The sequence below is a fragment of the Lipotes vexillifer genome, unplaced genomic scaffold (genome assembly GCF_000442215.2).
Source record: "Lipotes vexillifer unplaced genomic scaffold, Lipotes_vexillifer_v1.1 scaffold1862, whole genome shotgun sequence".
Taxonomy (NCBI): Eukaryota; Metazoa; Chordata; class Mammalia; order Artiodactyla; family Lipotidae; genus Lipotes; species Lipotes vexillifer.
In genome coordinates this window covers 843,037-856,227 of record NW_006771326.1, presented here as the reverse complement: position 1 = coordinate 856,227, position 13,191 = coordinate 843,037, and the positions used below count along the sequence as shown (strand labels likewise).

Here is a 13,191-nt window from a genome sequence, read left to right as displayed (position 1 = left end):
CTAATCTTAACTTGGTATACCGGCAGCAACCCTCTTCTGACCGATTCTGAGACAACTAGGGGTCAGGACTTGAAAATACCTTTCTGGGCCATCACGGTTAAGCCCGTAACAGGTAGAAGTGTTTCAGTGATCAGCTCCATAGGTAGCATAAACTCTCTTAGCTTCCTTTTCAGGGTCACTGAATTTTGAAACTAATTTTCCGTGCTACCAGTATGGCCTTACTGCCTGTTAAACAACCTATCAAATGGGTATCTTTTTGGAAGATGTCAGCATTTATACATGAAACATTCTTCAAGTGTGGTCTCATATGACCACCTGCTTTTTTAACTATGTAAAAGTCATCTGTTATTTCGGTAGCAAAATACCTTGACAATAAAGTGTTTTATACTCCTTGAGGCAATTTCACTTAACATTTCACGTTTTTCATAAAAAGGACTTGATGTAACTGAGTATGAGGACAATATGAAGAAATCATGGGTGTGGAAAGAGCTATATGCTGTCAGGAACGTCAGACCGTCCTGCCATGGTGTCCTGGGTGTGTACGGAGGGATGATTTACACTGGAATCTTCTACTGGATATTCAGAGGGATGGAGCCCTGGACCCTAAAACATAAAGGTAATTCCGGCCTGAGTATGAATGTTAGTCCTTAACTCAGGAAATGGGATCCAGTAAGTAGGGAAAAAAGGTGACCTTCTAAACTTTACTGTTTTAAACTTGCTTTCTTAGAGAAATGATGAATTCAGTATCTTTAGGAGGACAGGGTATCATTGTTGAAAGAGGGCTAAAGTCTTATTTCTTCAGTATAATAGTCACAGGTTTTTATTAAAATGTCTAAGGAAGTACTTTAGAATTAGATACATTTTTACTAAAAACCTTCCTCAAAACTTGGGAAGGTTCTGACTCCAATCAGCTCAAGCCAGCCAAGGACTGCACACCTATTGAGTATCCAAAACCAGATGGGCAGATCAGTTTTGACCTTTTGTCATCCGTGGCTCTGAGTGGCACCAACCATGAACATGACCAGCCGGCACATCTGACCTTGAAAGATGACAGTGTACCTGTCAACAGAAACCTGACCATATACGACGGGCCTGAGCAGCGGTTCTGCCCTGCAGGTCAGTACACTCATTTCCATCCACTCCTGAAACGTCAATAGGAGGATTTGCTTGAAACACGTTAGAAATAGGCTTCCGTTTTTTTAAAGAAATTTCTCCTTCTATTGCTTGGAAATTGTAAATGACTCCCATCTCCAGCTTCCTTTTGAAAACTCATTATTCTTATGTTTCTACTGTAATGCTAGAGTAGTAGGGATTTCTCGTTAAGCCTAATTCAGATGGCATTTCTCAAAAGCAGCCTTTCTCTGTTCACCCTCAGCGCAAGGTTAAGGGTTACGGGAAAAAGCACCAAACACCTCTTTCCGTGTTCATGTGACTTAAAAAAAATCATTTCTGTCATGGCTGCTCCTGTCTGTATATATGTATGCTCACGTACACACACACATATACATTATATATGTGTACATAGCCTAAAATACTAGATTTTGGCCACATGCAGCTCAGGGAAATGGTCCTGGACTTTAAATCCATCATGGATACAGTATCTTCCAGTGCTGAGCTTTCAACTAGAATTATAGTAGGAACTGGGTCTTGAGTGCTGGTAGAACAGCATTCAGGTGTGTGAAAATCAGTACATTCTGGACAGGAACTAAAACATATGCTCTGTGAGGGAGGGGCCTTGACTGTCTCTTGACTTTATCTTTTAACCATTTCTGTCATCTCACTGGGTTGTAAGCTGAGGGTAAGGGCTGACCTAATTTGTCTGTGCAGTCATGGCACACATGTATACAGGAAGATCTCATTTTATTGCACCTGGCAGATACTGCTTTTTTTAACGAAGCGAAGGTCCCTGGCGACCCCACGTTGAAGAAGCCTACTGGCGCCATTTTTCCAACATCATTTGCTCACTCCACGTGTCACATGTGGTAATTCTTGCAAAATCTCAAACTTTCTCATTATTATATTTGATATTGTGCTCAGTGATCTTTGATGTTAGTACTATGACTCGCTGAAGGCTCAGATAGCATCTTTTAGCAATAAAGTATATTTTAAGTAAGGCATGTACATTGCTTTTTAGACATAATGCTGTTATGGCACGCTTCACAGACTGCAAAGTAGCGTTAAGTGTAACTGTTACATATGCACTGGCAACCAAAAGATTCACATGACTTGCTCTATTGTGATAATTCACTTTACTGTGGCGTCTGGGTCTCTGAAGTATGTCCGTCCGTATATAGCAGCACACCTGAAACCTGCTCAACCTCGAGTTCCCTTGTTGGTAACACACCAACTCAGCCACATGCTGCTGTACCTTCTGCTTTCCTCATTTTTAATTTGTACAACAGCAGATGCACACACCCAGACCTCTGTAATATTCTGTGGGTAAACATTCAGTCCACAAACGCTGAGGGCTTCTGTGGCTAATTTCTCCAGGACTTTAGCCTCTGCTTTAAAGGCAGCTACTGCACGGAGTTGCCTATGTTTTCTTACAGGAGTTTATGAATTTGTACCTTTGGAACAAGGTGATGGATTTCGGCTACAGATAAATGCTCAGAACTGTGTGCACTGTAAAACATGTGATATTAAGGATCCAAGTCAGAATATTAACTGGGTGGTACCCGAAGGCGGTGGAGGCCCAGCATACAACGGAATGTAAACCGCAGCCGGCTTCACCCACGCCAGTGTCTCTAAAATGGACCGCAAGTTAACTTCAAACGTTTGGAAGTTCACAGGTGTCGAAAAAGCTTAAATATATTTTTGATCAGAATGTTCATGAAGTAATTATCAGTGAAATAATTTTATACTATACCTAAAAGTGTCCCATAAAAAATTATGAATCTCTCTTGAATAAAACTTTGTAAGTGATGTAGCATCTACTTCTCTCTCCAAGTCTTCCAAGATTCAGTACACTACTGGCACTACTGGCCTCCAATGTACATTTGATTCATCAGGCTCAGCACTTCCAGTGAAGTGTATCTCCTAGACCAGAGGTTGGCGTCCAGCCCACCACTCTTCTTATGCAGTTTTACTGGAACATAGCAGTGCCTCCTGGTTTACACACTGTCAGTGGGGGCTTCTGAGCTCCAAGTGCAGAACTGAGTAGCTGTGACAGACTGTAATGTCTACCTGACCCTTTAGAGACGTCTGCCAGCCCTGCACACACATCACAGAGAGATGCATCAAAGAACTGAGGAAAACAACATACATACTTAACTTTTCATCTGTTTATTCAAACAAGATGTGTCTAGAAGTTTAAAATACACTGGATACCATTATCCTTTGTAATGCAGACAGCCATTTAAAATGAGTTCAACTTCAGCATATTTTCTAACACTGGTCTATTAAGAGTGAATCCCTACCTGTATTCCTAGACTGCAAACAATGGGAACTGAATTCTCAGAGGGAACACATTAGGGATCATACATAATAGACAAGATCCTTAAATTGTGTTACTCACTTCAATGCATACTTAAGCAAAACTGAATTCCTTATTGAGCAAACATTTTTGCATAAGCTGCCTTCTCTTTATCTTTCTGTGCCTTTATCTTTTGCTTGACTTTCAGCAATTCTGCCTGGATAGCTGCAAAATAAATATGTAATATGAGTTATTTCTCAAAACATCCAAAAAGTAGGCTGACCAGCAAACTCATGCTTTAGTGTGATAAAAAATGATATAACTCTTCGAAGAGTAACTGAGCCCTATTAACAGTGTATTTTACTTGGAGAAAGCGACCACACAAACATAAAAACCACAGAGCACAATTTTAGGAGACTGTCCACCGAGAGAACTAACTGAATTACACACATACACACAGATATGCCTAATCCCTTCCATCAGAGGGGGGACCCCACTGAAGTGCCTCCCCAAAGACCTATTTCCACATCTAGACCTAGAATCACCATTTATACTTGGCTTATTTGAAAAACAGGCTTATTTTTGTCACAGCTTTCCAAAACTTTCCTAAAATATATTCAGTAGCTAGAATACTGAGGTCATGGCCACGTTCAGCTTAAGAAATGGTCCCAAACACTAAATTCGCCCTAAATACGTGTCTTCTAATGCTGCTCTTCCATCTAGAATTACAGGACAGCAGAGGAAAGTCTTTAGACACGTGGAAAGTGGCTGGAGTGTAAGCTGAAAGCAGGGACCCTGACTTGTGTTTTCTGCAGCATGACTGGAGCCTGGCCTGTAACAGGCATTCTGCAGTATCTGCTGGACAAGTCAACCTCTAAGTGGCAAAGGGTATGCTAGTTCATGAGGATAAATTTCTTAAGGGACAAAATGAACTTGCACTACAGAAACTGCCAACTTACCTTTATCCTCTGGTGCTATCTCCTGAGCTTTCTTAAGATCTGCCTTTAATTGGAAAAAAAAGAAATATTAGGTTATGAGTTATGAAAGTGGTTTTTTTTTTTTAATTAAAATTTAAAACAGAGAGGAGCTTCAAGATGGCGGAAGAGTAAGACACGGAGATCACCTTCCTCCCCACAGATACACCAGAAATACATCTAAACGTGGAACAACTCCTACAGAACACCTACTGAACGCTGGCAGAAGACCTCAGACCTCCCAAAAGGCAAGAAACTCCCCATGTACCCGGGTAGGGCAAAAGAAGAAAGAAGAAACAGAGACAAAAGAATAGGGACGGGACCTGCACCAGTGGGAGGGAGCCGTGAAGGAGGAAAAGTTTCCACACACTAGGAGCCCCTTCGCGGGTGGAGACCGTGGGTGGCAGAGGGGGGAAGCTTCGGAGCTGCAGAGGAGAGCTCAGCAACGGGCACGGAGGGCAAAGCGGAGAGATTCCCGCACAGAGGATCGGTGCCGACCGGCACTCACCAGCCTGAGAGGCTTGTCTGCTCACCCGCCGGGGCGGGCGGGGCTGGGAGCTGACGCTCGGGCTTTGGTTGGAGTGCAGGGAGAGGACTGGGGTTGGCGGCGTGAACACAGCCTGCAGGGGGCTAGTGCACCACGGCCGGCCGGGAGGGAGTCCGGGGAAAAGTCTGGAGCTGCTGTAGAGGCAGGTGGTGCACGAGGAGAGGGGATTCAGAGCACCACCTAAATGAGCTCCAGACACGGGCACGAACCGCAGCTAAAAGCACGGACCCCAGAGACGGGCATGAGACGCTAAGGCTGCTGCTGCCGCCACCAAGACGCCTGTGTGCAAGCACAGGTCACTATCCACACCCCCTTCCGGGGAGCCTGTGCAGCCCGCCACTGCTAGGGTCCCGGGATCCAGGGACAACTCCCCTGGGAGAACGCACGGCGCGCCAAAGGCTGGTGCAACGTCATGCCAGCCTCTGCCGCCGCAGGCCCGCCCCGCACTCCGCACCCCTCCTTCCCCCCGGCCTGAGTGCGCCAGAGCCCCCGAATGAGCAGCTCCTTTAACCACGTCCTGTCTGAGCAAAGAACAGACGCCCTCCGGTGACCTACACACAGAGGCGGGTCCAAGTCCAAAGCTGAGCCCCTGGGAGCTGTGAGAACAAAGAAGAGAAAGGGAAATCTCTCCCAGCAGCCTCAGGAGCAGCAGATTACAGCTCCACAATCAACTTGATGTACCCTGCATCTGTGGAATACAGGAATAGACAACGAATCATCCCAAACTGAGGAGGTGGACTTTGGGAGCAACGATATTTTTTTTCCCCTTTTTTCTTTTTCTGAGTGTGTATGTTTATGCTTCTGTGTGTGATTTTTGTCTGTATAGCTTTGCTTTTACCATTTGTCCTAGGGTTCTGTCTGTCCGTTTTTTTTATTACTACTTAAAAAATATTTCTTCTTAATATTTTTTATTTTAATAACTTTATTTTATTTTATTTTACTTTATTTTATTTTACCTTCTTTTTCTTTCTTTTTTTTCTACATTTTATTGTGAGCTGCGTGGAGGACAGGCTCTTGGTGCTCCAGCCAGGCGTCAGGCCTGAGCCTCTGATGTGGGAGAGCCAAGTTCAGGACACTGGTCCACCAGAGACCTCCCAGCTCCACGTAATATCAAACAGCGAAACTCTCCCAGAATTCTCCATCTCAACACCAAGACCCAGCTCCACTCAACGACCAGCATGCTACAGTGCAGGACACACTGTGCCAAACAACTAGCAAGACAGGAACACAAACCCACCCATTAGCAGAGAGGCTGCCTAAAATCATAAGGCCACAGACACCCCAAAACATACCACCAGACATGGACCTGCCCACCAGAAAGACAAGGTCCAGCCTCATCCACCAGAACACAGGCACTAGTACCCTCCACCAGGAAGCCTACACAACCCACTGAACCAACCTTAGCCACTGGGAGCAGACACCAAAAACAACGGGAACTATGAACCTGCAGCCTGCAAAAAGGAGACCACAGTAAGTGAAGCAAAAGGAGAAGACAGAGAAACACACAGCAGTTGAAGGAGCAAGATAAAAACCCACCAGACGTAACAAATGAAGAGGAAATAGGCAGTCTACCTGAAAAAGAATTCAGAATAATGATAGTAAAGATGATCCAAAATCTTGGAAATCGAATGGAGAAAATACAAGAAACGTTTAACAAGGACCTAGAAGAACTGAAGAGCCAACAGTGATGAACCACACAATAAATGAAATTAATTCTCTAGAAGGTATCAATAGCAGAATAACTGAGGCAGAAGAACAGATAAGTGAACTCGAAGAGAAAATAGTGGAAATAACTACCTCAGAGCAGAATAAAGAAAAAAGAATGAAAAGAATTGAGGACAGTCTCAGAGACCTCTGCGACAACATTAAACACACCAACATTCGAATTATAGGGGTCCCAGAAGATGAGAAAAATAAAATGACTGACAAAATATTTGAAGAGATTATAGTTGAAAACTTCCCTAATATGGGAAAGGAAATAGTCAAGTCCAGGAAGCACAGAGAGTCCCATACAGGATAAATCCAGGGAGAAACATGCCAAGACACATATTAATCAAACTATCAAAAATGAAATACAAAGAACAAATATTAAAAGCAGCAAGGGAAAAATAACACACTAGGGAATCCCCATAAGGTTAACAGCTTATCTTTCAGCAGAAACTCTACTAGCCAGAAGGGACTGGCAACATATTTAAAGTGATGAAGGAGAAAAACCTACAACCAAGATTACTCTACCCAGCAAGGATCTCATTCAGATTTGATGGAGAAATTAAAACTGTTACAGGCAAGCAAAAGCTAAGAGAATTCAGCACTACCAAACCAGCTTTACAACAAACGCTAAAGGTACTTCTCTAGGAAACACAGGAGAAGGAAAAGACCTACAATAATATTCCCAAAACAATTAAGAAAATGGTAATAGGAACGTACATATCGATAATTACCTTAAATGTAAATGGATTAAATGCTCCCACCAAAAGACGCAGACTGGCTGAATGGATAGAAAAACAAGACCCATATATATGCTGTCTACAAGAGACCCACTTCAGACCTTGGGACACATACAGACTGAAAGTGAGTGGATGGAAAAAGATACTCCATGCAAATGGAAACCAAAAGAAAGCTGGAGCAGCAATTCTCGTATCAGACAAAATAGACTTTAAAACAAAGACTATCAGAAGAGACAAAGAAGGACACTACATAATGATCAAGAGATCAATCCAAGAAGAAGATATGACAATTGTAAATATTTATGCACCCAACATAGGAGCACCTCAATACATAAGGCAAATACTAACAGCCATAAAAGGGGAAATTAACAGTAACACATTCATAGTAGGGGACTTTAACACCCCACTTTCACCAATGGACAGATCATCCAAAATGAAAATAAATAAGGAAACACAAGCTTTAAATGATACTTTAAACAAGATGGACTTAATTGATATTTATAGCACATTCCACCCAAAAACAACAGAATATACGTTCGTCTCAAGTGCTCATGGAACATTCTCCAGGATAGATCGCATCATGGGTCACAAATCAAGCCTTGGTAAATTTAAGAAAATTGAAATCGTATCAAGTATCTTTTCCGACCACAACACTGAGACTAGGTATCAATTACAGGAAAAAGATCTGTAAGAAATACAAACACATGGAGTCTAAATAATATGCTACTAAATAACCAAGAGATCACTTAAGAAATCAAAGTGGAAATCAAAAAATACCTAGAAACAAATGACAATGAAAACATGATGACCCAAAACCTACAGGAGGCAGCAAAAGCAGTTCTAAGATGGAAGTTTATAGCAGTACAGTCCTACCTCAAGAAACAAGAAACATCTCAAATAACCTAACCTTACACCTAAAGCAATTAGAGAAAGAAGAAGAAAAAACCCCAAAGTTAGCAGAAGGAAAATAATAAAGATCAGATCAGAAATAAATGAAAAAGAAATGAAGGAAACGATAGCAAAGAGCAATAAAACTAAAAACTGATTCTTTGAGAAAATAAGCAAAATTGATAAACCGTTAGCCAGACTTATCAAAAAAAAAAGGGAGAAGACTCAAATCAATAGAATTACAAATGGAAAATGAGAAGTAACAAATGACACTGCCGAAATACAAAGGATCATGAGAGATTACTACAAGCAAGTGTATGGCAATAAAGTGGACAACCTGGAAGAAATGTTCAAAATCTTAGAAATGCACAACCTTCCGAGACCGAACCAGGAAGAAACGGAAAATATCTACAGACAAATCACAAGCACTGAAATTGAAACTGTGATTAAAAATCTTCCAACAAGGGCTTCCCTGGTGGCGCAGTCGTTGAGAGTTCACCTGCCGACGCAAGGGACACGGGTTCGTGCCCCGGTCTGGGAAGATCCCACGTGCTGCAGAGCGGCTGGGCCCGTGGGCCATGGCCGCTGAGCCTGTGCGTCCGGAGCCTGTAGACTGAATCAGGAAGAAATAGAAAATATGAACAGACCAATCACAAACACTGAAATTGAAACTGTGATTAAAAATCTTCCAACAAACAAAAGCCCAGGACCAGATGGCTTCACAGGCGAATTCTATCAAACATTTAGAGAAGAGCTAACACCTATCCTTCTCAAACTCTTCCAAAATATAGCAGAGGGAGGAACACTCCCAAACTCATTCTACGAGGCCACCATCACCTTGATACCAAAACCAGACAAGGATGTCACAAAGAAAGAAAACTACAGGCCAATATCACTGATGAACATAGATGCAAAAATCCTCAACAAAATACTAGCAAACAGAATCCAACAGCACATTAAAAGGATCATACACTATGATCAAGTGGGGTTTATCCCAGGGATGCAAGGATTCTTCAATATTTGCAAATCAGTCAATGTGATACACTGTATTAACAAACTGAAGGATAAAAACCATATGATCATCTCAACAGATGCAGAGAAAGCTTTCGACAAAATTCAACACCCATTTGTGATAAAAACCCTCGAGAAAGTAGGCCTAGAGGGAACTTTCCTCAACATAATAAAGGCCATATATGACAAACCCACAGCCAACATCGTCCTCAATGGTGAAAAACTGAAACCATTTCCACTAAGATCAGGAACAAGACAAGGTTGCCCACTCTCACCACTCTTATTCAACATAGTTTTGGAAGTTTTAGCCACAGCAATCAGAGGAAAAACAAATAAAAGGAATCCAAATCAGAACAGAAGAAGTAAAATTGTCACTGTTTGCAGATGACATGATACTATACATAGAGAATCCTAAAGATGCTACCAGAAAACTACTAGAGCTAATCAATGAATTTGGTAAAGTAGCAGGATACAAAATTAATGCACAGAAATCTCTGGCATTCCTATACACTAATGATGAAAAATCTGAAAGAAATTAAGGAAACACTCCCATTTACCACTGCAACAAAGAGAATAAAATACCTAGGAAAAAACATACCTAAGGAGACAAAATACCTGTATGCAGAAAACTATAAGACACTGATGAAAGAAACTAAAGGTAATACAAACAGATGGAGAGATATACCATGTTCTTGGATTGGAAGAATCAACATTGTGAAAATGACTCTACTACCCAAAGCAATCTACAGATTCAATGCAATCCCTATCAAACTACCACTGGCATTGTTCCCAGAACTAGAACAAGAAATTTCACAATTTGTATGGAAACACAAAAGACCCCAAATAGCCAAAGCAATCTTGAGAAAGAAAAATGGAGCTGGAGGAATCGGGCTCCCTGACTTCAGACTATACTACAAAGCTACAGTAATCAAGTCAGTATGGTACTGGCACAGAAACAGAAATATAGATCAATGGAACAGGATAGAAAGCCCAGAGATAAACCCACGTACCTATGGTCACCTTATCTTTGATAAAGGAGGCAAGAACATACAGTGGAGAAAAGACAGCCTCTTCAGTAAGTGGTATTGGGAAACCTGGACAGCTACATGTAAAAGAATGAAATTAGAACACTCCCTAACACCATACACAAAAATAAATTCAAAATGGATTAAAGACCTAAATGTAAGGCCAGACACCATCAAACTCTTAGAGGAAAACATTGGCAAAACACTCTATGACATAAATCACAGCAAGATTCTTTTTGACTCACCTCCCAGAGAAATGGAAATAAAAGCAAAAATAAAGCAAATGGGACCTAAGGAAACTTAAAAGGTTTTGCACAGCAAAGGAAACCATTAACAAGACAAAAAGACAACCCTCAGAATGGGAGAAAATATTTGCAAATGAAGCAACTGACAAAGGATTCATCTCCAAATTTTACAAGCAGCTCATGCAGCTCAATATTAAAAAAACAAACAACACAATCCGAAAATGGGCAGAAGAGCTAAATAGACATTTCTCCAAAGAAAGTATACAGATTGCCAACAGACACATGAAAGAATGCTCAACATCATTAATCATTAGAGAAATGCAAATCAAAACTACAATGAGGTATCACACCAGTCAGAATGGCCATCATCAAAATATCTACAAACAATAAATGCTGGAGAGGATGTGGAGAAAAGGGAACCCTCTTGCACTGTTGGTGGGAATGTAAATTGATACAGCCACTATGGAGAACAGGAGGGAGGTTCCTTAAAAAACTAAAAATAGAACTACCATATGACCCAGCAATCCCACTACTGGGCATATACCCTGAGAAAACCATAATTCAAAAAGAGTCATGTACCACAATGTTTACTGCAGCACTATTTACAACAGCCAGTACATGGAAGCAACCTAAGTGTCCATCAACAGAGGAATGGATAAAGAGGAAGTCGCACATATATACAATGGAATATTACTCAGCCATAAAAAGGAACAAAACTGAGTTGTCTGTAGTGAGGTGGATGGACCTAGAGTCTGTCATACAGAGTGAAGTAAGTCAGAAAGAGAAAAACAAATACCATATGCTAACACATATATATGGAATCTAAAAAAAAACAAAAACAAAAGGTCATGAAGAACCTAGCGGCAGGACAGGAATAAAGATGGAGACCTACTAGAGAATGGAGTTGAGGATACGGGGAGGGGGAACGGTAAGCTGGGACAAAGTGAGTGGCAATGACATATATACACTACCAAACGTAAAACAGATAGCTAGTGGGAAGCCGCCGCATAGCACAGGGACATCAGCTCGGCGCTTTGTGACCACCTAGTGGGGTGGGATAGGGAGGGTGGGATGGAGACACAAGAGGGAAGAGATACGAGGACATACGTATACGTGTAGCTGATTCACTTTGTTGTAAAGCAGAAACTAACACGATTGTAAAGCAATTATACTCCAATAAAGATGTTAAAAAAAAAAGTAAAATTTAAAACGAAACTTTACCAATGCTTGGTCGTATTCTTTTAGTCCTTGCCATCCTTGGGCTCTACGGTACAGTGCTTTGGTATTTGCTGGATCTATTTCAAGGGCCTACAGAAAGTTATACAGTTAATATTTTTATCTAAATACTGAATACTAAGTATACATGCTGGATTTCCATTACTGCCCGTCAGCTCCAAACCAGCCGCTCACTGTTCTGTGATAAGGGCGCTGGGCCCCGAGAGCCTCCGGTTACACGCTGCTTTGTCAGCAGAGGGCGCCCAGTGCCCACGGGCGAGGGACCCACTTCCCTTCCAGGTCCCTGCGAGCCTCCCGCGAGCTCCCCCAAGCTCCGGGGCACCCAGTGTGGCCCAGCCCCCCTCCCTGTTGCGCCTGGGTGTTAGCCCAGGGCCTCCATGCAGCCCAGAGGGAGCAGCTGCTCCTGCATCACACACGTCTCTGCACATATACATACCCTGCAATGCCCAGATCCTTCAGCGTTCCCTCTCCTAGCCAACCCCTCGCTACTCCAATCTGCCCCTTATGTGTATCTGACAGTAACCTTTCTCTGTCGGAATTACTGTGTGGTGTCTATCTCCTGATTGGGCCCTAACTGATAAGAGAAAAACATTCTGGATAGAAATTTGGATACACTCATTTAGTTGACATCTAGGGGTTTTTCAGGAGCATGAGTAACTTTTAATAGGTTTCTCCTCTGAAACATTTTAAAAATAGTGTATTTAGTAACATCTTTTAGAGGTCAATATTCTGATTTTACTGAAAAGGGTATATGTTATCTGCCTCACAAAGGTCAAAAAGCGAGCCAGAGTGAAGAGCGATCTCGTCCTCTGTTGCCTGCTCCCTCCTAATAAACACACTCTTATTCCTTATTCCACCTACCCCACAAAATTAGGACCTCATTTTATTTCCACTTGCTCGGGCATAGCTGATCTTTGTGACCTAGATTAATATGCAATATACATAAAAGTTACTAGAGGCAGTCTTTCTAAAATATATGTTTTAGTTTGGAAAACTGTTCAAACAAACTGTGCAAGAGGGAGGCAGTCATAACTGCTCTGTTTAAGGAGGGCAGGCTGCCACCTTGCCAGCTTTGTTGTTAGCACTCCCAGGCATCCCCGTGAAGGCAGGGGGCCTTCCTGTGTGTCCCAACAGCACGCACTGTCCCTGTACAAGTCCTGACGACCCTACGTTGAAACTGACTCCTCCCACCAGAAAAGTTCCTCGAGGGGAGGGTCTTTCAATTAAAACACCGAAGTGTCTGTTAGCTGCGTCACCTGCTCCCAGCACTGCGCTAAACGCTTTACGTGCATTACACATGGTCTTCTTAACAATCCCAGGAGGAAAGCAGTATTTCCATTTGGCGTATAAAGAAATTCAGACTCTGCAAGTAGGAACCTGCTTAAGACCGCAAAGCGACGACGCTC

General features: G+C 42.2%; 2 protein-coding genes across 2 annotated transcripts in view; one reads left to right on the top strand and one right to left on the bottom strand.

Moving 5' to 3' along the window:
* The window catches only part of ETFDH (electron transfer flavoprotein dehydrogenase), a 36,164-nt gene extending 33,244 nt beyond the window's left edge, over positions 1-2,920 (top strand). Inside the window, exons 11-13 of the mRNA XM_007446620.1 lie at positions 434-616; positions 895-1,116; positions 2,550-2,920. Of these exons, the coding sequence (XP_007446682.1) occupies positions 434-616; positions 895-1,116; positions 2,550-2,713 (569 nt within the window). The 3' untranslated portion in view covers positions 2,714-2,920. The remainder of the gene's footprint in view (positions 1-433; positions 617-894; positions 1,117-2,549) is intronic.
* Positions 2,921-3,272: 352 nt separating this feature from the next.
* Positions 3,273-13,191, bottom strand: part of PPID (peptidylprolyl isomerase D) — a 20,748-nt gene continuing 10,829 nt past the window's right edge. Inside the window, exons 8-10 of the mRNA XM_007446619.1 lie at positions 11,771-11,857; positions 4,372-4,414; positions 3,273-3,637 (exon numbers count right to left, since the gene is read on the bottom strand). Coding sequence (XP_007446681.1) covers positions 3,546-3,637; positions 4,372-4,414; positions 11,771-11,857 — 222 coding nt within the window. The 3' untranslated portion in view covers positions 3,273-3,545. The remainder of the gene's footprint in view (positions 3,638-4,371; positions 4,415-11,770; positions 11,858-13,191) is intronic.